The 23215-nt window shown below is 42.3% G+C and overlaps 1 protein-coding gene across 2 annotated transcripts in view; it reads left to right on the top strand.

Annotated features, from left to right (window-relative positions):
* Nucleotides 1–23215, top strand: part of OCA2 (OCA2 melanosomal transmembrane protein) — a gene marked incomplete at both ends in the record, with an annotated part of 172560 nt that overhangs the window by 16965 nt on the left and 132380 nt on the right. The window contains 7 exons of one of the 2 annotated variants that reach the window (XM_079710370.1): nt 9931–10017; nt 11606–11704; nt 13097–13285; nt 16504–16561; nt 18628–18700; nt 20062–20222; nt 21986–22068. In XM_079710370.1, the coding sequence (XP_079566496.1) occupies nt 9931–10017; nt 11606–11704; nt 13097–13285; nt 16504–16561; nt 18628–18700; nt 20062–20222; nt 21986–22068 (750 nt within the window). The remainder of the gene's footprint in view (nt 1–9930; nt 10018–11605; nt 11705–13096; nt 13286–16503; nt 16562–18627; nt 18701–20061; nt 20223–21985; nt 22069–23215) is intronic. The other variant, XM_079710371.1, reaches the window with a different exon arrangement.

Genomic DNA, 23215 nt, shown 5'->3' with positions numbered 1-23215 from the left:
CATGTAAATTCTACCATCAATTTGCAATTTCCAAAAAAAATTTCTGTTGGCATTTTAATTAGAACTACACTGAATCTATATGATGAGTTTAAGAAGAATTGATATCTTAATATATTGAATCTTCTTATCCAGGAAAATAGTATATCTTTCTATTAATTTTGTTCTTATTTATTTTCTCAGCAGTATTTTGTAGAGTTCAGGGAGCAAGTGCTGGACATATTTTGTTAGATTTTTCTCCAGACTTTTTTATGTTATTTTACATGGTGTTTTTAAACATTAATTTACACTTGCTCATTGTTAATATATACATTTAATTGATTTTTGTGCATTGATCTTGTATCCTTGCTAAATTCACGTATTAATTCTAGTAATATTTTTGTTTGTAGACGTTTTTCCTTAGATTTTCTAAGTAGGTAATCATATGTGTGAATAAAGACAGTTTTATAAATCAACAACAAAAATGAACTGTCTTTCTATACACTAGTAATGAATAATCTAAAAATAAAATTAAGAAAACAATTCCGCTGACAAAAGCATCAAGAAAGCGGCTTCCCTGGTGGTGCAGTGGTTAAGAATCTGCCTGCCAGTGCAAGGGACATGGGTTCGAGCCCTGGTCTGGGAAGATCCCACATGCCGTGGAGAAAGTAAGCCCGTGCACCACAACTACTGAGCCTGTGCTCTAGAGCCTGTGAGCCACAAATACTGAGCCCACATGCCACAACTACTGAAGCCCATGCACCTAGAGCCCATGATCCACAACAAGAGAAGCCACTGAAATGAGAAGCCCATGCACTGCTAAGAAGAGTAATCCCCACTTGATGCAACTAGAGAAAGCCCATGCACAGCAATGAAGACACAACACAGCCAAAAAAAAAAAAAAAAAAAAGCATCAAGAAGAATAAAATTCTTAGGATTATATTTAACAAAAGAAGTGCAAGACTCATACACTGAACACTACAAAATAGTGCTGAGAAAAGTTAAAGTAAATTTAGATAAATGAAGAGATGTTCAACGTTCATGGTGTAGAAAACACTATTATTAAAGTGACATTTTCTCCCCAATTGATTTATAAATTCAACACAATTCTTAAAACAATCCCAGCAGGGTTTTCTTGAGGTGCAGAAGTTGATAAGCTGATCCTAAAGTTTAAAAGAAAAGGCAAAGTATCCCTAGCAGTAAAACAGTCTTCAAAACATAAAACAAAGTTCATAGCCTTTTTTCCTCCTTGATTTAAAACTTCAGAAGAATGAGTGGCAGCGTAGAGATTTCCTAGCTCTTGTTATTTCATAGAAACATTGAAAACCAAGCAGAAACTCTCATAACCAACATTGTCAGAACTCTAGAAACCAGTCAAAAATTTACAGCAACCAAGATTCTGAGCCAAGTAAAAGTCAACTTGAAAATGGTAAGAGAGTTTTGTGGCATTTTTACTTGCCTTTGCCCTACCCCTTCCCTATCATGATGGTGGTCTTTAAGCCATGACAGACCATTCTTAAAACCTGGTCCTTGGTTCCAGAGGGAGAAAAGCAGACCTTACTTGCAAATTATTGTGTGTGTCTGTTTTAACCTATCTGCCGTTAACTGAAGGACTGACAAAAGACTCTCATCCCTGTTTTGTCTAACTTGGAACACAAGCTGTAAAAGTGTTGGGAATTGCTTTAAAACACTGTAAGGGGATCTAGAAAACTGCAGATGTCTGGGACAGAAGCTTACTGGTTGAGACATACAAAGACTGTCTAAGGCCCAGGTTCAAAAATTGAAGAGATTCTTTAGGTGACTAGGATATTCAAAAGTACCTATCTGTATGGGAGAATTTAGAAGGCCACACAGGGTCAGATAAAAATGCATGATGAGAAAAGACTGGAGAAGTTTGAACTTTCACTTCAAGCTTAGCCCTCATTCCAGTAAAAGTCTAACAAGTGTTGATGGAGTGCCCCAGCACAGAGCCAATCTGTAAAGACAGGGAGAAGTGTTTGCTTTTTCTGTGTGTATTTAAAAATTTTCTTGATTTTTTAAAGCTCCTTGCATTCAAGGAAATCTCTGTCAAAACATTAGCTGAACATGAGCAAAAGGAACAGAGTCTTCAATGGTCACATACAAGTAGTGGGAATACAGTCTTTGGGAAAATAGTTTGGAAAAGTACCTAAGCAAATGGATTACTATAGCCATCAGATATCAGAAAACAAAACAAAACAAAAAAAACCCAGCAAACTGTAGAGAGAAGGAAGACTCTGATTTTCAGAATTACCACATTATAGCACAAAAATGCCATTTTCACCAAAAAAACCACAAGTCATACAAAGAAACAGGAAAGTATGGCCCATTCAACTGAACAAAAGAAATTGACAGAGAAACTATCCCTGAGGAAGCCGAGACATCAGACCTATTAGAAAAAGACTTTAAAATAACTGTCTTAAATTTCTCAAGGAGCTAAAGGAAAAAAATGGACAAATAACTAAAGGAGATAAGGAAAACACCATATGAACAAAATGTGAATATCAACAAAAGGATAGAATTTACAAAAGGGAATAAAACAGAAATTCTGAGGCTGTGAAGTACAATAACTGAAATGAAAAACCCATTAGAGGGGTTCAATAGTAGATTTTAAAAGGTGGAAGAAAGAGCCAGTGAACTTGAAGATAGGACAGTAGAAATTGCCCAGTCTGAGAAGCAGAAAGAAGAAAGAATGAAGTAATGTGAATAAGAGCCTAAAGGTCCTGTAGGAAACCACAAACCAGAACAACATACATATTATTGGGTTTCAAGACAGAGAAGAGGGAGACAAGAAAGGCCAGAAGAAATATTTTAAGAAATAATGGCTGAAAAATCCCCAATTTGCTGAAATGCATGCATCTACAATCTAAGAAAACTGAAAAAGACCCATACCAAGATACCTTATAATCAAACTGTCAAAAGCAAAAGAGAAAGAGCATTTTGAAAGCAGCAAGAGAGAAATGACATCACATTCAATTGATCTTCCATAAAATCCACAGCTGATTTCTCATCAGAAACCATGGAGGTCAGAAGGCAGTAGGAAGACATATTTAAAGAGTTGAAAGAAAAAAACCTGTCAACCAGGAATTCTATAGCTGGCAAAACTGTCCTTCAAAAATGAGGATGGGGGCTTCCCTGGTGGCGCAGTGGTTGAGAGTCCGCCTGCCGATGCAGGGGACACGGGTTCGTGCCCCGGTCCGGGAGGATCCCACGTGCCGCGGAGCGGCTGGGCCCGTGGGCCATGGCTGCTGGGCCTGTGCGTCCGGAGCCTGTGCTCCGCAGTGGGAGAGGCCCGCATACCGCAAAAAAAAAAAAAAAAAAAAAAAAAATGAGGATGAAATTAAGACATTCCCAGATAACAAAAGCTAAGGGAGTTCATTACTCCTGTCCTACAAGAAATGCTAAAAGGAGTCCTTCAAGCTGAAATGAAAGCACACTTGACAGTTACTTGAATCCACCTAAAGGAAAAAGAGCACTGATAAAGGAACCTACCTAGGAAAATATAGAACACAGTACAAATGTATTTTTTTTGTGTGTGTGTGTAACCCTTTCTAGCTTCCATCTGCTTTAAATGAAAATTGCATAAAGCAGTAATTATAAATCTGTGTTGAATGGTCTACAGCATATAAAATGTAATATTATCCAATAATAGTACAAAATAGGTTAGAAGGAACAGTTATATAGAAGCAAAATTTTTGTTTTATTGAAATTACATTGATATTAATTCTAACTAGATTGTTTTAAATTAAGATGATAATCATAATCCCCACAGCAACCACTAAGAAAAAAGCTAAAATAATAAATGGTAAAAGAAACAAGAGGGAAATAAAAGTGGTACAATTGAAAACATCTATTTGACTCATATTATATTAAATGTAAATGAATTAAACACTAATCAAAAGGCAAAAATTGGCAGAAGGCATAAAATAAATATTTCAATGATATACTTACTATCTATGAGACACCCTTTAAAATCAAAGACACAAATAAGTTGAAAGTAAAAGAATGGAAAAAAATATACCTTGGAAACAGTAATCAAAAGAGAGGTAGAGAGGCTACACTAATATTAGACAAAAACAATCTTTAAGACAAAAATTGTTACATGAGACAAAGAAGATTTTATGATAATAAAAGGGTCAACCCATCGAGAAGATATATAAATTATAAACATATACACATATACATCACAAAAGACAATAAGTTGCATGATTCCATTTATATGAAATGTCATAGAGACAGAGAGTAGTTACTGGATACTAGGACCGAGAGGAGGGAGGAATGGGGAGTGACTGTTAATGGGTATGAGGTTTCTTTTGGGGTTAATGATAATATTCTAGAGTTAGATAGTGGTGATGTTTACAATACTTTGTGAATAGACTGCAAACCACTGAATTGTACCCTAAAAAAAGCAAGAGGGTATGATATCTGATCTTGGAAATAATGGGAAGAATTCAGGGTAGGTTAGTATTGTTCACTACCATTGTGACCAAAGGTACAAGTAAGAATATTAAATTAGTGGTTGCAATAGACTCTTTATGTTCCACTACACTCATCGATTGAAATCCTACATCCAATGTGTTGGTGTTAGGAGGTGGGGCCTTTGGGAGGCATGATATATTTTTTTAAACACAACCAAGCAGTTCTCCAATTCTTCAGAGACACTGACTCTGTGTCCCAGAAATTTAACTCAGTTCTGACACTATGTGGAGATAGCAACAGATCCTACAGGTTAAGGGCTCAGTCCCACAGGACTACTGAGACTCTTCCAAGTGTCAATTGCAAACCAGTTTGCTACCTGTACTTCTGCCCAACTGGCTGTAAGTGGGAGGTTCCCACAACCCCCTGTTCAGGTTTGATCAATTTGCTGAAGCAGCTCACAGAACTCAGGAAACCCATTTACTTATCAGATTACTGGTTTATTACAAAGGATATTAAAGATATAAATGAACAGCTAGGTTAAGAAATACCTAGGGCAAGGTCCTGCATGCAGGAGATTTTGTCCTTGTAGAGTTTGGGGACTCCCAATGTAGATGCATTCTGTTTCACCAACCTGGAAACTTTCCAAACCCCATTCTTTTGGTTTTTAATGGAAGCTTCAGTACATATGCATGATTCAATACATAGGCCAGTGATTAAATCATTGGTCATTGATTATTGATTCAACCTCCAGCTCTTCTCCCCTCCTTTGAGTTCAGGGGTGGGATTGAAAGTTCCAACCCTATGATCAAGGTTGCTTCCCCTGGCAACAAGCCCCCCCAACCATCGCTATGGGATTTCCAAAAGTCATGTCATTAAAATAAACTCATTTGGGGTTGAAAGGGGCTTGATATGAATAATAAGGCACCCATTTCACCTTTTTGGTTCTGAAGTGATTTCAGGAACTGAAGACAAAAGACCAAATACTACAACAAAAGATGCTCCCATTGCTCTTATTACTTAGAAAGGGTCTTGGGAGCTATAAGCCAGAAACTGTGGATGAAGACCAAACTATATATATATTTATTATAAATCACAATATTACAGGAAGTTCTACCCTCATGAATGGGATTAATGCTCTTATAAAGGGGACCCCAGAGAGTTCTCTCACTCTCCTTCTGCCATGTGAGGATTCAGTGAGGAGTTGGCAGTCTACAACTTGAAAGAGCTTTCTTGCCAGAGCCTGACCATGCTGGCACCTTGATCTCAGACTTCCAGTCTCCAGGACTGTGACAATAAATTTCTGTTGTTCATGAACCACTCAGTCTATGGTACTTTGTTATAACAGCGCCAAACCGACTAAGACAGTGGCCATGCAATCATCATTATTTGTAACTACTACTGCAAAGGGTCTACAGGAATTAACTGAAAAACTATAGTTTTTCAGCTATATAGTAAAGTAACAGAATGTACTAGAAATAAAATTTTCTATCCAGAAAATTATCTCTTAAGATGCATCTCATTCATAATAAACAAAAATATCCAGAAATACTGAAGGAGATGTATGACATTTATTAATCAAAATATAAAATTAGCAGAACTATCAAAGGAGAGTCGCATGGAAAGATAGGTTCATGTGCTTAGAAAAGAAGGCTAAGTATAAAGAAGATAAATTAATATAGAGATTAATATAATCCATAGATTTAATGAAAATAAATATCATGGACATTATAAATAGCAATGTTGACATCTGGCTCTAAGGCTGTCACACTCCAAAAATGAGAAAAAACAGATAATCCCCCAAATCACAATTTTTGGGGAACATATCAGAGAACTTATGTCACAGGCCTACTAACTAGCCATAAATCTAGGAAAAGATAAGTACCTCCAATGAGAAGTGGAACACTGGCATTTTCTAACTATAGGCAGAGTACAGGATGAATATGGGGACATAGTAAAAATAGTAAGAAAAAAACAACTGAATTAAAAAAAATGAATTTCTAAAGCCTGAGTGTGGGCTAGCATGAGAATATAGGACCCCTGTGTACCACAGATGCAAGGGGTGTGTGCACACACCCCTTGCAGGGTCTTCTCCAGCAACTTTCAATGGGCACTTAAGAGAAAGGCTGGGGACAGGGTGGGAGACAGGGTTGGATACATCTTTGTGCATGGTGTGGGGTAGGATCTAATTTAATCTTTTGCATGTGGATATCTAATTGTCCCAGCATCATTTGTTGAAAAGTCTTTTTGCCAAATTAAGTTGCCTTGGCTATTTTTAGAAAATCAACTTGGCTACTTTTAGAAAATAAAAATAAAAATAAATGTAAATTTTTTCCCCCTGGACTCTCAATTCTGTTCCATTGCTCTATATGTGTATATTTAGGTCAGTATCACACTGTCTTGATTACTGTAGCATTGTAGTTAAGTTTTTATTTATTTATTTTTGGCTGCACTAAGTGGCAAATGGAATCTTAGTTCCCTGAACAGGGGTGGAACCTGTGCCCCCTGCAATGGAAGCACAGAGTCCTAACCACTGGACTGCCAGGGAATTCCCAGGTTTTTTTTTTAATTTCCAAATCTTTATTGAGTAGGTTGATTTGGAATTTTATCATTTCCATATAGCCAACACAATTTCTTTCCATTACACTGAAATTTGTTTGAAGTGTGTTTAATACATACCATTATATGGCAATTTAACATTCTGTTCTATAATTTACATGATACATAAAAACCTTTTGAAATTTTTAATACAGTATCCTAAAATCTAGAATAATTTGAAGATTATACATTGAAGTAGTAGTGCTTTTAGGAATATAATCCTTCACATGCTAACTTCTGGAATGTAAAATGTACATAGTTACAGAAATTTAAATTTCTTGTAGTTGTTACTTATGTGACTGTTATCATCAGTGTCAAGTGATTCAGCTTTGCAACTGAAAGAGAAAAACTCTTACTTGAACCAAATTATTTTAAATACCAGAACCACTGAACAAGGGAGTGGATTACATGTGTATTGAATCTACTGCTGGTAGCATACCGTGGAAGTGACTTGTACTTTTGTTTCAGAAGACGTATTTCTCTTTTCTGTTTCTTTTTTAAAGAAATGTAAAAACTAAACTTATTAGTCATATTGTTGTTTTTATGCATTAATAGTCTCCCATTGATTTTATTTTTATGGGAGGTTATTTTTAAATCAGTCTGACAAAAGTAACTATCAAATATTCTGGGTTTATATTTATTCTTCCAACTATGATTAGCTCTTGCTTTTAAAACTCCCCATTTATTTACCAAATATTTCTTAAGTGACTATTTATTGGGCTCTGTGCTAGATATGGGAGTTATCCCTAAGTTCCTCCTTGATTTAAAATGTCTGAATGCACATTTGGGAGTAATTGACTTAACAGATTATTAGCATAAACTGCAGTTTAATAAGCTCTATTGAGGTCATTTTACTTAGAGCATGTCAGTAAGTCAACAATCAGGTAAAGCCCTTACTTTCATTCCCAAGCCAGAGCCTAAGGGGCAGAGAGTATAGAGGTAATTCCCAGTGGGGTTTCCTTTTCTCTTGGCTCAAGCCAGATTGAGGAAGATGGCAGTGCCAGTAAGAAAGGGGCACTTTTTAATGGTGCCAGGAGCTAGCCAGAGTTGACGGTAAGCAAGGGGAAAATGCTGGGACAACTGCTTTATATTGGGTTGACAAAGTTAGTGTGAATGAAGTTTTGGAGGACTTGGATACAATTTCATTTAAAATCTCATGGTGAATTTTTTAATGCTGTGTATAACGTTAGGAGACTAGTAGCTTCTTACTACATCACATGCTGGGACTTACAGGTTGAGGACCTCTTTGTTTCCTATTCTCTACATTTCTTACACGCACTGAGGCAAAAAGAGCAACTAGAAGAAAACTCTGTTACACATACCTACCTATCTGAATCTGTGCACATACAAGCTGTTTTTTTCTCCTCCAACTAAGGATGAACTTTCCATGCCCCTAGCAAATGTAGTAAGTTTTTTTTTTAAAAACAGCTTTATTGAGATATAGTTTACATACCATACAATTTTCTCATTTAAAGTGCACAATTCTCAACATCAAAAGAAACCCCAAACCAAAATAACCTGATTAAAAAATGGGCAGAGTACCTGAACAGACATTTTTCCAAAGAAGACATACAGATGGGCAACAGACACATGAAAAAATGCTCAACATCAGTAATCATCAGGGAAATGTAAATCAAAGCTACAATGAGATATCACTTCACATCAATCAGGATGGCTATTATCAAAGAGATAATATATTTTGTATCTTTTGTGTCTTATGTAATTTTTTTGTTCCTTATTTCCTCCACTACTGCTTCTTCTCTTTATTTTTTTGTAGTGACACATTTTGATTCCCTTCTCATTTCCATTTTAATATATTTTATAGATATTTCCTTTGTGGTTACTATCAAGATTCCATCTAACATCCTGAAGTTACAGCAATCTAAATTGAAATGACATCAACTGTGTTGTTTTTACTCATAACACTTCTGACACCAAATGAGAGGCTTATTTCCCTCCAGAGATTGATACCAGTCAATTCTCTGATACTCTGCAAACACCAACTGGATGTTTAACAATTCAATTCAATTCAATTCTGACACTGTCTACCTGGAGTTAGAGTCAGATCCCACTAGTTAAGGGCTCAGTCTCACAAAACTCTTCCCGCTTCAGATGCCAGTCACGATTCCTGGGCCTCCTGTACGTCTATCTTACTGGCTATTAATTTGGGGTTCCCATGACCCCCTCCTCAGGTTTGATAATTTGCTAGAATAGCTCACAGAACTCAGGAGCAATCTTTACTTATGTTTACTAATTTATTACAAAGGATGCAACACAGCAAGAGCCAAATGGAAAAGATGCATAGGGCAAACTGTGAAGGTGGGGGAAGCACAGAGCTCCCATGCCTTCTCCAGGTGAACCACCCTCCCAGAACTTTGGTGCATTCACTTACCTGTAAGCTCTCCCAAACTGTCTTATAGGATTTTTTTAATGGAGATTTCATATGTAGGCATGTTTGATTAAGTCACTGGCCATTGGTGACTGAATTCAATCTTCATTCCCTCTCTCCTTCCTTCACCACTTAGCTAGATTTCCTCTGAGTTAGGGATCAGCTTGAGGTGAAATTTTAAGTTCTTCTCAGGAATTTCCTGAGCATATGTGTGTGGCTTTCTAAATTTCTTTGTATACATGCCTAGTTTTGAACATCCTAATTTCCCAGACTCTCATGCCAATCTCTTTTCTGGTCTTAGATGTTCTATTGTGTATCTCCACCCATAATCTCTTGCCCTAGGTGCTTGTGGGTTTGTTGTCCCCTTGTAGCTTTTATGAGCACTGCTTGCTGATTTTCCCATCTGCATTCTGAGGTATATGAAATAGAGATGAGCACCTTTCATCACGCATTAATCCTTCAAGTATCCCCAAGACAACTTAGAATAGACATACACAACCATTTTCAAATAAGTTCATTTCTGCTCCCTCTAGTTTGAAGGATTGTGGGGAACTGGGAACCAGACTGCCACCTGCTCAAGACCAAGACCACCTCCACACCAGGCACGGAGTGGGGCAAAGGCAAATAAAATGCCCCCAAACTTTCCTATCATTTTGAAGATGGCCTTTTCTCTCTTGATTGCTGTAAACCTTTGTTTTCCAGAGCTCCTACAAAGTTGGTTCAAACAGCTTCTGGTTTGTGTGATGTTTCTATGGACAAATTCTCATTAGGAAGCTTGGAGCTTCCTAGTTTGCCATTTTGCTATCTCCTTCTTTTGAAGTATTGTTTTGCTGTCTATAGAATTCTTGGTTGACAGGTGTTCTTTCTGCACAGGCTGTTGAGCTGCTCTAGTGAAATGTTCATTTCATTTATTGTACTTTACAATTATAGCATTTCTATTTGTTCTTTCTTTATACTTTTTCTTTGGCAATATTCTTTATTTTGTGAGACATCATCCCTATACTTTCACATAGTTCTTTAGATATGGTTTCCTTTGGTTCTTTACACATATTTTTTTTTAATTTAGAAAAAATTTTTCCTTAATGATATTTATTTTTTATTGAAGTATAGTTGATTTACAATGTTGTGTTAGTTTCAGGTGTACAGCAAAGTGATTCAGTTATATATATACATATATATCTATTCTTTCTCAGATTCTTTTCCATTTTAGGTTATTACATTTTTTAAAAACTAATTAATTATTTAATTTTTGGCTGCGTTGGGTCTTCGTTGCTGCTTGCAGGCTTTCTCTAGTTGCAGCGAGTGGGGGCTACTATTGTTCATTGTGGAGCACGGGCTTTTATTGTGGTGGCTTCTCTTGTTGTGGAGCACGGCCTCTAGGCATATGGGCTTCAGTAGTTGTGGCACATGGGCTCAGAAGTTGTGGCTCACGGGCTTGGTTGCTCCGCGGCATGTGGGATCTTCCCGGACCAGGGATTGAACCTGTGTCCCCTGAATTGGCAGGCGGATTCTTTTTTTTTTTTTTTTTTTTACATCTTTATTGGAGTATAATTGCTTTACAATGGGGTGTTAGTTTCTGCTTTATAACAAAGTGAATCAGTTATACATATACATATGCTCCCATATCTCTTCCCTCTTGCATCTCCCTCCCTCCCACCCTCCCTATCCCCCCCCTCTAGGTGGACACAAAGCACCGAGCTGATCTCCCTGTGCTATGCGGCTGCTTCCCACTAGCTATCTATTTTATGTTTGGTAGTGTATACATGTCCATGTCTCTCACTTTGTCCCAGCTTACCCTTCCCCCTCCCCGTATCCTCAAGTCCAGTCTCTAGTAGGTCTGCATCTTTATTCCCATCTTGCCCCTAGGTTCTTCTGACCATTTTTTTTCTTTCTTTCTTTTTTTTTTTAGATTCCATATATATGTGTTAGCATACAGTATTTGTTTTTCTCTTCCTGACTTACTTCACTCTGTATGACAGTCTCTAGGTCCATCCACCTCACTACAAATAACTCAGTTTCATTCCTTTTTATGGCTGAGTAATATTCCATTGTATATATGTGCCACATCACCTAAGTGTCCATCAACAGATGAATGGATAAAGAAGATGTACCACTGACTCTTGGGGCACGTTCTTGAATCTAGCCACAACCATCAGTGAGCACAGCCATCATATTGTGTTGATCCCTTTCCTTCCCTGTGTTTTTCAGGTCTCACCCTCCTTTCCCCCAGTTCTTCAGCTCCAGTTCCAAAGACCCCTGCTTTACAGAAAACACACCTTTGCTGAGGAATTTCTCACAAGAGAAAGGGTGAGGTGTTTTTTTCTTTCTTTCTTTCTCATAAAATTAAGAAATCTCCGAGCATTATCCTTTGCACTTATGCTGGAGAATTCCTTCCTGAGATATGAATTTTTACCTGACATGTATGGTCTCTGCTAGATCCTTGTCGATTCAACGTGTGTTCATGATTCTAGTGGTTGTATTCTATGCCTTATGAATTGCCAAGTAACCTTGAGCATAACCTTGCAATGACTGAATAGCACATGTACACACTCATGCATGCACACAGCTGGGAAAGGCCATCTTGCCAGGCCAGAGCTTTTCAACCAGGGTTGAGGTTGGCACTGTCAGGAGACATTTTTTGTTGTCACTAATGGGGGAGGGGTACTACTGGCATTTAGGGTAGAGGACAGGGATGCTGCTAAACATCCTGCATTGCACAGGACACCTCCCCACAACAAAGAATTATCTGGCTCAAATATCAATAGTCATGAAGTTGAAAAATGTATGATTTAAAAGAAAACTCTACTTCCTGTAAGTTTGAAGTTCCTTTTTCTTTTTGTGAACCAGTCCTAAAGCAGTGATAAGAGTTCAGGAGAATGACAATGTTTTGTTGAGCTAACTGGGTTTGAAAGGCATAGGTTGAGAGGCCTAACATAATAGACTGTGGCTCTTGTGTCAATATTGCCACCCCACAAGTATTTCATGTATCTCCACAGGAAAATTCTGGGCTTGGTGCAGCCTCACTAGAGTCAAGTGCTGACTGAGAATCTGTACTGAATGAGTTGTTCAGTTGTTCAGGGATTCAACCAAAATTAAATGGATATATCCACATGTAATTTTGATAAAAGTTTATGATACCCCTTGATTCATCCTTCTAGATATAGGTCCCATTCTTGGGCCTATCTAGTGCGGTACTGATGTTCCCCACTCCTGCTCGTGCTCATGTAGATGCTGGGTGGGAAAGCTAGGTAGACCATCTCCCCTACAGCTCCATTACAGATAGATACCTACAAAGAGGAGAAAAGGCTTACGCCACTCACTGTGCTTCAGGATGAGTATAACAGGACCAGGTATTGAGAACTCCAGCACAATCAAAGAGAAAGCAAAAACTGAAATGAGCTGGAGCTGGTCTGAGCCAGAAAAAGCTTTACTGGAAAGTTCCAAACTCAGAACAAGCCGATGTTTCTTAAAGGTCCACAATTTATTTTGAAGACTGTGTGACCCCAGACGATTTCCCTCCATTCCAGGGTCTGTGATGTCAAGAAAGACCCATTCCCACCAGTCTGACAGTACTACAATATCGATGGTCCTTTTAAAAACGAGTACTGATTATACATTTCACGCTCACCCCTGAGATGAAGTGTTGCTTTGGAGATGCTCCTATTTCCGTGAAAATAACCACAAAGCCTCGATTTCCAGGTCACGGTGCGTGCCCGTTTACCACCCAGAGTTCATCACTGCTGAAGAATCCTGGGAGAACAGCTCAGCTGAGTGGGAGGGCGGATCCCTGCTGAGCAGAGAGTTGGTAGGTTCCTCTGGATCCGCCTCCTCAGAGAAGGGGGAGCTTCTGGACAGCGCTCACATCAGGCTCCGTCTTTCCAAGTTGAGGTAGGAAGACTTGGAGTGCCAGCACTGGCACAGGGTGTTGGTCGCACAGCGTACGCCGCCCACCTGGGACTGGGCTGGGGAGTGGGGCGCGGTGCAGGTATTGCCCTCGCGACATCCTTCCCGAGGACAGGGTGGAGGTGAGGAAGAAGGCTAGGCGACACTTTCCTGGGAGGTAATCTTCCTTCCTTTCCTCCAGGCCCTGGAAGACAGATAAAGCGGCATTCGAACCAGCATGGAGCCTTTAAGGCTACAGGAAAACCCAATTAGAGACCTAAATGACGAACACCCCACACACCTGTCCTTTCTGTTGTGTGGCTGGGGTCTTCAAGCCCATGAGGCTTTGTGGATGAAGTAGTCCCCGTGGGGTATTAGAAGCTGATATTATCATTTGTAGTCAGTGATGAAGCACGTTATTAGAAGGGCTCTGCACAGGAAGCAGAAAGAGGGTTTTTAGGGGTGATGCAGCTGCAGGTGGGGCCGCGAGAGGCCGACTCCTCCGCGCATGCGTAGGAGGGCGGAGGGCACGCATGCGCTGAGGATCTGAGGGAATTTTGCAGCAACCCCGTGCGGGTCGGGGCAGGAGAGATCTCCCCCTTGTTTGTCTGTTGAGGCGTCTGCGTGAGCCTTTACTCGAAGGAGGGGTTCTGTGGAGAGCCACACATTTGAAAGTGGCATTTCCAGGGACACAATACCGGGACCGCCAAGGTCCCCACTATGTATCTGCTCCGAGGTAGCTGAGGAACCAGCAGGGCCGGGCATGTCCGTGCAGTTGCCTCCTTGTCGCCTGGCATTCCCCTCCCTCCACAGCCTTCCGTGGGCTTCCACTAAAATGGTCTATGTGAAAACCCATGGATAGGAGAGAAGACACCATGAAGCTATCAAATATTAGCGTTATTATTTCTCTACATTAGGGGGCCCAGCTTTTCTGAAGCTGTTTGAAGGGCTGATTCGAAGTGTACCTACCTGCCTCCCAAAGTGTATCCGTCTTTCCCTAGCGAGGCCCACTCTCAGGTGTCCTCCTGATCTTTCAGGCAATCCTGAGAGGTAGGTGAGGTACTTCAGAGAGGGTAAGGGTTTTGCCTGAGGTCATGCAGGTTGTGAGAGGGGCAAAGGGGTGGGGGGAGGAATGCGACCCCAGGTCCCCCACCAGCGCTTGTCCATGGAGATGTCTTTTCCCACCATGCCTCCCAGCCATGTGTAGTTTCTTCACCTTGACTGGTCTTAGCTCTTCTCATAGGTGTGACAAATATTGGCCGATTAATGTGCTATAAAATTACTTGAATCATGTGAAAGTGTGTGAACAGGGACCTGGCCCCATAGGTCACCATGACACTGTTAACACCCTTCTCCAGCTGGCTGCCTCACAACTCCAGAGGATGCGAGCTTCCTCAAAGGTCCCATACCATGGAAAATAGAACCGAGTACATTTAAGCCTTTACATTCAGTGGTGGTTTTATCTTCTACGATTCATAGAATGGTTGCCTCAAACTTGCCACTTAACTGAAAGACTTAGCGCCATTCTTTTTAACATGTGTAGAAAGTACTACACATGGTTGTTGAAGAAACTTGTAAAAAGTATTTTGGATGGTCAGCTCTGCTGTATATGTCAGTTATGTAGAAAGAAATTAGTATTTAAAATAGTTCAACTGGGGCAAGACAGGAATAAAGATGCAGACCTACTAGAGAATGGACTTGAGGATACGGGGAGGGGGAAAGGTAAGCTGGGACAAAGTGAGAGAGTGGCATGGACATATATACACTACCAAACGTAAAATAGATAGATGGTGGGAAGTAGCTGCATAGCACAGGGAGATCAGCTCGGTGCTTTGTGACCACCTGGAGGGGTGGGATAGGGAGGGTGGGAGGGAGGGAGATGCAGGAGGGAGGAGATGTGGGGATGTGTGTATATGTATGGCTGATTCACTTTCTTATAAAGCAGAAACTGACACACCATTGTAAAGCAATTATACTCTAATAAAGATGTTTCAAAAAATGTATTTAAAGATAGTTCAATTAATGCTTCATGCTTTAAGAGGAAATGTTTTTTGATTCCCATTTGAATAGGAGCTATTGATCATAATTTGGAAGGGTGAAATATTACTCGTCAAATTCATTAAATCTGAGAAAATGCAAAACAGGGTTTTACCATTTTGAAAGGATCAGAAAGGTTTTGAAAAAGATATCCCTATATAGACTTTATTCCTTTGTTCTACAGACATGTGTCAAGCACAGGCTGTGTACCAGCACCCTTCCTTTTGCGGGGCAGAACACAAATACCCCAGAGCTTGCTCTCGAGGAGGGGCCAGGGGAGAGCTCCCCCCAGCACTAGGCAGTGATTGTGTCTTCAGGAGGTAGGATCTGGTGGGCCCTGGGGAGGTGACAGGAGCAGAGATAAGCCTGGAGTGGCTGCCAGGCCCACATTCGCCAAGGACCTGAGGGCCACAATTAAGAAGTGTGTAATGATGACTGGGCCAGGGTGCCATCAGGAGTCCTACGAGGGCCTGAATGTCTATTGAATTATCTCCTAAGGAATTCTTTTTTTTTTTTTTTAGATGTTGGGGATAGGAGTTTATTAATTAATTTATTTTGGCTGTGTTGGGTCTTTGTTTCTGTGTGAGGGCTTTCTCTAGTTGTGGCAAGTGGGGGCCACTCTTCATCACGGTGCGCAGGCCTCTCACTATCACAGCCTCTCCTGTTGCGGAGCACAGGCTCCAGACGCGCAGGCTCAGTCCTAAGGAATTCTTAAAGGACTCTGCTGGTACAACCGGTTATAGCATTGCAATTTCTTTCTTGAACTGTTTGGTTATGTCTCAGTCGATGTTTATTTGATGATCAAATCCATATGCCTACCTTCCAGAAAACTTAGGGGGAAATAATTGATAAATATGAATCTGAGAGCTGAGATAAAGCTTGTTTCCAGGAAACCAGAGCCTTTAAAAGGCTAGTGAAGAGGCTCCAATCTTGAACTTCAGCATCTCTGATAAGAAGCAGTGTTCAGACACTCAGGGTTAAGTTTGTTCCCCTCTATAACCTCCACCAATCTGCTGTTGTCCTCAGCAGTATCCTCCTTTATACCATGTTATGGAAAGAATTTCACACATGTGCTTTGAGATAAACATTACCCAAGGCTTCAGCAGGCATCTGAGGTTTGACAGTTCAGGGCACATGCAAGCAGGACTGCTGTCAGTGTGACCTGGGGCCTGTCTTTTCTCTTGCAGGTGCTGTCTGCGGTGGCTGAAAGTCACGGGCTTATTTGTCTTTGTGGTGCTGTGCTCTGTGAGTACCATGGCACCCTGAGCTCTGCTGTCTGCTCAGCAGAGCCCCCGGGTGCATCGTGCTGGGTAGCAGGGCACCTGAGGTGTGGGGCTCACACATTTCTTTGGAGGAGTTCCCGAGGGTGTGTGGGATGGCAGCCTGGGGGTGGCTAGGGAGGCCTGCCCTTAGCAGTGCTCCTCTGTTGTTGTCCCCAGTCATACAATGGAAGCCCTGAGGACCTGGCTTTGCTCTGTGGAAGGCAGTTAGCTTGCCCGCAGGTCTCAATGCCCACCTTAAGCGGCTTACCAAATTCTCTTTTCAACCACATGCAGTAAACACTCTTTAGTTGTGTTGGGACATGTCCAGCCATCATGGGTGCCCCCAGGAATGTCTCAGTGCCCCTTTGGGATGGCTCCCAGCTGAACCACCCTGTTTGGGAGAGAGTGAAGCTCTATGTTTGCCTCTTCCCTGGAGGCTGCTCTGATTTGACTTGCCCATACATCCCCAGGGAGGGCTGCAGAGCCAGGGCCCTGGAGGTGACCTAAGTGTTCCCTCTGACTTGAGGCGTCACGAGTTTCACTGCCAGCATTTGGGTGGTGTGTGCCCTGATGTGGCCCTAGCCAAGATCACGTTGTAGGCACTCAAAATATATTTGCTGAATGAGTGAGTGTGAGGCCCCCCATTTGTGTATGTGCATATGGGTGTAAGACCCCCATGTCTGCCTGTGTGTCTGTGTGTGTGAACATAGGTGTGAGGTACCAAGTGCCTGGCTGTGTGTTTGTTGTGTGCATGCCTCTGTGGGACGTGTGGGTCTTTTGCGGTCTGTGAGCATTTTGAGGTTGTGTGTGTGTGCCTAGGGAGTTATTGCTAGAGTTAATAGTTACCTATTTTTAGCACTGGCATAGGATAGTTTGTGTGGGCCAGTTTGGGGAGACACCAGTAGGTGGTTGGTATGTGCCGCTGTGACAGGGTATGAGATTGTGAGCAAGGAAGGGGTGGGTGAATGGTGTTTCCATACCTGTGCCCTGTGGACTCCAGGACTGCTGTGGCTGTGGCTTTTCTCTGTAGGCAGCCTGTGGTGACAGCCATGCTGGCTGCCCTTTGTGACTGGAAGCTGTGTATGTGACCACGTGTAGCTGTGAATACATGGTCTTCATTATCTGTGTGTGGGGGCATGAGGGTTGGGGCTCTATGTGTGTGCAGGATTGTACATGACAAAAGCCTCCTCTTCTCAGTGTGACATATAGGGAACAATGTTGCATTTCAGACAGCAAGGGTGCATGAAGTCAATATTAGCTGAATTGAAATGAGTACAGGCTTCTTTAATAATCCACGTGGGAGGAGAGCAGTGGCACAGAGAAAGGAAATCTAAGCACAGAACAAAAAAACAATTGCATTGAACTCTGAAAACTTCATGAGTTTACTTTTTTGGCTACCAGTTTGCCTTTCTACTTCCTATTCACACAGTTGTGTGGTTTTGAAACCCCAGCTGCTTAGCATAGCCTGGTGGGTGGGTGTACTGGGGTATCCAAGGAGGAGGTATGGGTGGCCCAAGTCTCCCCTGACCCCTGAGAGCTGACCTGAGCTCTGTGTCTGTTCTTCATCCTTCTTCTGGTAACTGAAATTTTGGTGATTTGTGGACACAGTCCAAAACAGAATTTGAGGAATTTGTTTTGAACTTCTGTAATCTGTTATCTCATCATCACTTTTACTTTCTGATGAAGTATAAGATACTCTGCAAATTCCACAAGCATGTGCTCCCACCATCATATAGGTTGTATTCCCTACTCTCCAGTGTGGGAAAACCATGTTTACCCTCCTCTGATGATTTAATTTTATGGCTGGGTATTTAATCCTTAAAATTGGCAAATATCAATAATCAAGGCCCATTGTAGCAGAAAATAGTATAATGGATCAGAATTTTATCTTTTAATATCTCAGAAAAGCTATTTAGAGTAAGCTGGTGAATTTTGGATACATCAAGCAGCACCATTATCATACCCGTATTTTCAGCTCTTGTCAAAGTTACTTAAATCCTATTGCTCTCACACCACAAATCTATCATTAAATGTTTCTGATTGTTACAGATTTTATTTAGCCTGTATCCAGATCAAGGAAAGTTATGGCAGTTGCTGGCTGTGTCACCGCTGGAAAGCTACTGTATCCAAACCTGTACTGAGATGGACAGTCACCCATGGTTGAGTCACAAAGTGAAGAGACCTGAAAACTATCATGACTGTTGCCCAAGGTCACAGCCTAAGCAATTACTGTTCCTCCCTGTGTGTGTTTTGTTCCTCCAGGACGTTTGGTGAAAGATGAGGCTTCAGAACAGAAGGGGAGGGGCACTAGCGAGACTGCGATAGGTGGGTGGTGGTGAGGTTCCCCACGGAATGGTGACAGCAGCCAAACTGTGCGTTTTAGTTAAGGCCCGGCTTCCTGTGGCTCTTGGATGCTCTGTTCTGTTCCTTGCCCCCAACCTCTTGTGTTTTGGCTTGGGTGGTTCCTCTTGACCTATCTTTAAGTTCATTGGTTCTTTCCTTGGCTGTGTCATCTGAGTTTGATGATTGCTTGGTTTCTTACACTCTGGGCTCTCTTGTAGGCCTCAGCTGCCATAACAGAATACCACAGCCTGGGTGGCTTAAACAACAGACATTTATTTCTCACAGTTCTGGAGGTTGGACATCCTAGGTCAGGGTGGGCTGATTTGATTTCTAATGAGGGCTCTCTTTCTGGCTTGCAGATGGTCACCTTCCTGCTATGTCTTCACAGGGCCTTTCCTTTCCTGTGTGTGTGTGTGTGTTTATGTGTGTGTATGTAGAGAGAGTGAGAGCTCTCTGGTATCTCTTCTTACAAGGACACTAATCCTATCAGATCAGGGCCTCACCCTATGACCCCATTTAACCTCAGTTACTTCCTTAGAGGCCCCATCTCCAAGTATAGCCACACAGGTGCTCAGGGCTTCAACATATGAATATGGGGACATGGACATTTTGTCCATAGCACTGAGGTAAAGTTTTAAGCTTGGAGATGATCACACCTTAACTTCTATGGGCCTTAGTTTTGGGGTGGGGGGAGTTGTATAAATCTAGTTGGAGGTAGGCTGTGTTGTGGTTTGTAGTTGCCATGGTAACCTTCAGTGCCCCAGACACTTGGAATTTCTCGGCCTCTTTCCATCTGTCCACTGTTCATCATGCGTCCAGGAACTGGGGTAGGCGTTTTATGCTGGCTGCAAAGAGTAGAAGCAGAGATGATAGTAGGATGGGAGACACCCCCTAAACGTTAAACCAGAGGATCCAAAACACAACTAAACAAAGCAAAACCAATTGTGCGTGTCAGGGGTGAGGCGCTGAAGAGGTAGGAGCAGTCAGGGCAGCGGCACAGGTGGAAGGGACGGCCTGGACATACATTTCCTTGTGCGCTTTCCAAGATGGGTGTTCCCTGGGAAGGTGGGAAAGGTCGGTGGGGGGGCACCCTCCAGGCCTCTCCTCCTTGCTTTGTAGTTCACCTTGACAGCCCTCCAGCTGTGAACCTCAGCAGCCATGCAGACTCCATGCTGCTCCAAGTGGACCTGGCAGGGGCCCTGGTGGCCAGTGGCCCAAGTCATCTCGGGAGAGAAGAGCATGTGGTGGTGGAGGTGACCCAGGCTAATGCTCCAGGCTCCAGACGGTGGCGGCCACAGCAGGTGACACTCGTAAGTTATTTGAAAGGAATTGTAAAAACTCAGTTCACCTCTTTATAAATTGAGTTCCCTCTCTAATTGATTTGATGGGAGCCATAAGGCAATGACACCATTATTAGGCAAGCCCTTATCTTTTGCTTTGTCTTTGAAATTCTCTTTTCTCTAAGACAGTTATAAAACTCTCACCATTTCAGTAAAGTCAGGCTTTTGAGGCTTTTTTTTTTAAATTTAGAGTGATTTTACTGGGCAATTCAGGGAAACATTATATATTTGAAAGTGCAGTTAAACCTGAGCCTTCAAATATATAATGTTTCCTTCTGTACCATGAGGTACTCCAATACCACGGTTCCCTTGAGTTTGTGGACACTTGGCTAAGACTGTGTCTGGTTTCCCCGAGCTTCTGCTTCTATAGCAATAGGACCCTGTGCTCAGCGTCTAAGCCAAAGCCTTCAGTTCACATCCTGTGAAGGCTAGGAGAGCCAGCAGTGGTGTTGTCACCATGTCCCAGAGCCCAGACAAGGCCTGGCCCCTCTCTGTGCATCCTGACTTGTGCCCCAAGTCCTGGCCTCAGTGACTCCCCTGGATTATCATGATGACTTCTATATGAAGTCGTATCCCTAGTTCATGGGTTTTCCCTATTATAACTAATAGAAGGAAACCCTGCTGGTACACAAGGCTGTGTCATCCAAAATGGAGTATCACTGGAGTAACGGTGGGTTACTGCACCCATCACATTTTTCTGCCATGCAGAGAAGTGTCCCCAGAGCCAATGTCTCATTATAAAGAAGGCTGCGGTTTCATGGGCAATGGCTGATGTTGCACTGAAGTTCTAAACCGGTGGCTCTGGCTGTGGTCTTAGGACATAAACTTGGCTTCCCTCGGCTCACTGGCTCCTTGGTAAAGACGAGGTAGGCACATTTCATCTACTGTTGGCTCCTTTTGCGACCTTGTGTGGAGGAGGGCATGACCTTTTGCAGCCTGCTGACATAGTTGCCTGCTCCAGAAGCACAACACAGGAGATCTTTACTGAAGGCTTTTTTTCTGATACACTCTTTCCAAACACGGAAGTGTTTAAGAGAACTTCTGATCTCTCATTCATGCTTTGACCGATTTCAGAGTTCAGAGTTTTCAATTTTCTTTATGATTTGTGGGCGGCAAGACTCCTGCCCTCCCATTGAAAGTTCCCTGGCAACCTCAGCCAGGCTGCCTGTCTCTGCCGGGCACACCTCCATCTCTGCACACATCTGGCCCCTCTCCGCTGGCTTCTCCACTCCTCTCCTCCTGACAAGAACGTACAGGCATTTTGGACCGCAGCAAAGGCAGCTCATCCTCTGGCCCTCCCTCCCACAGGCTCCTGTGACCTGGGTGTGGAGAGTTTCCTGCCTTCAGTTTGCAAACAGGAAGCAGTTCTAAGCCAGCCTTTCTCGTCAGTTGCCTCAGTGGGTTCAGAAGACTCCAAGTCTCCAGTATTGTGCCATGATTTCCTTTTCTCTTAATAAATCGTATTTACTTCTATATCTTTGTGTCTTTGTACATGAATTCTGTATTTGTACTTCTGTATTTTTCTTAAACACAGCCTTCCAGTTGTGGACATTTCCAGCTGCACACCACCTGGCCGTCTCTGGTGTCTCTGTGCGAAAAGGCTTCATGCTCCTCTCTTTCTCCTTTTCTTATTCTAGACAAGAACCTACATTGAACAGCGCGGGACCCCAGGTGATGGCCCAGGTTCAAAGCCTTACCAGGATTTCATGCTTTGACTTTTACAGGTCACTCATAACTGGACGGTGTTTTTAAATCCAAGCAGAAGTGAGCGCACGGTGCTGAGCAGGACCTTTGAGGTTCTGAGCAGGTGGGTCTTGGTGACTGAGGTCTTGGGGAAGCTCCTCTGGGACACGCTCACCTAGAGAAGTGTGACCCTTGGGACTCCAGTTATGAATAGCCAGGCCAGTTACGGGCTTGGACGAGATGCTCCTCTTGTGTAGACAGTGATCATGAGGCTGTGGCCGGGCATCAAAACCACACGTATCAGGAAGTAAGAGGATTGATTACAGGGCCCATTTTGAAGCAAATAGTGTTTTATAGCTGATGCTTTAAATTCATTAATATCATGAAGCTATGCAATGGGAAATTCTAGAAAATCTTAGGATTCTTTTTTTCTTTAATGCCACTCCATATTAAGTCTGTACTCTTGGTTTACTGTATGAGTTTGCTAGGCCTGCTATAACAAATACCACAGACGGGTGGCTTAAACAGTACAAATTTATTTTGTCAGCAAGGTGTGTCTCTCCTGAGGCCCCTCTCCTTGGTGTGGAGACACCATCTTCTCCCTGTGTCCTCACGTGCTTGTCCCTCTGTGCATGTCTGTGCCCCAAACTCCTTTTCTTATAAGGACACCAGTCATATTGGCGTCACTATTTTTGACTTAATCACCTTTGTAAAGATCTTATCTCCAAATACAGTCACGTTCTGAAGTGGGGTTAAGAAGTCCACATATTGAAGGGACACAATTCAGCTCAGAACAGTTACTGAAATTTTATTCATTTATTTATTTTTTTTTGCGGTGCGCAGGCCTCTCACTGCTGTGGCCTCTCCCGTTGCGGAGCACAGGCTCCGGACGCACAGGCTCAGCAGCCATGGCTCAAGGGCCCAACCGCTCCGCAGCATGTGGGATCCTCCCGGACTGGGGCACGAGCCCGTGTCCCCTGCATCAGCAGGCGGACTCTCAACCACTGCGCCACCAGGGAAGCCCAGTTACTGAAATTTTAGAAAATGCTTTAGTTTCACCATGCCACATGCTGTTGATGACTTACATGCTTCTTGTTTCTGGTGCTTTCACACCGTTGGCGACAACCTGTCTACCTGTTCTCAGGTTGCACATCCTTTTCCAAATCTCTCCCATGGGAGAATAGTCGGCTATGCTATTTGTTAGCAGGTAAAGCAATCACGTATGTGATGAGGAGGAAGAGGGAAAATTCAATGGCTAGAACCGCTGTGAA

This window comes from Hyperoodon ampullatus, assembly GCF_949752795.1.
Source record: "Hyperoodon ampullatus genome assembly, chromosome: 8".
Taxonomy (NCBI): domain Eukaryota; kingdom Metazoa; phylum Chordata; class Mammalia; order Artiodactyla; family Ziphiidae; genus Hyperoodon; species Hyperoodon ampullatus.
This window is presented reverse-complemented; position numbering and strand designations above follow the sequence as displayed.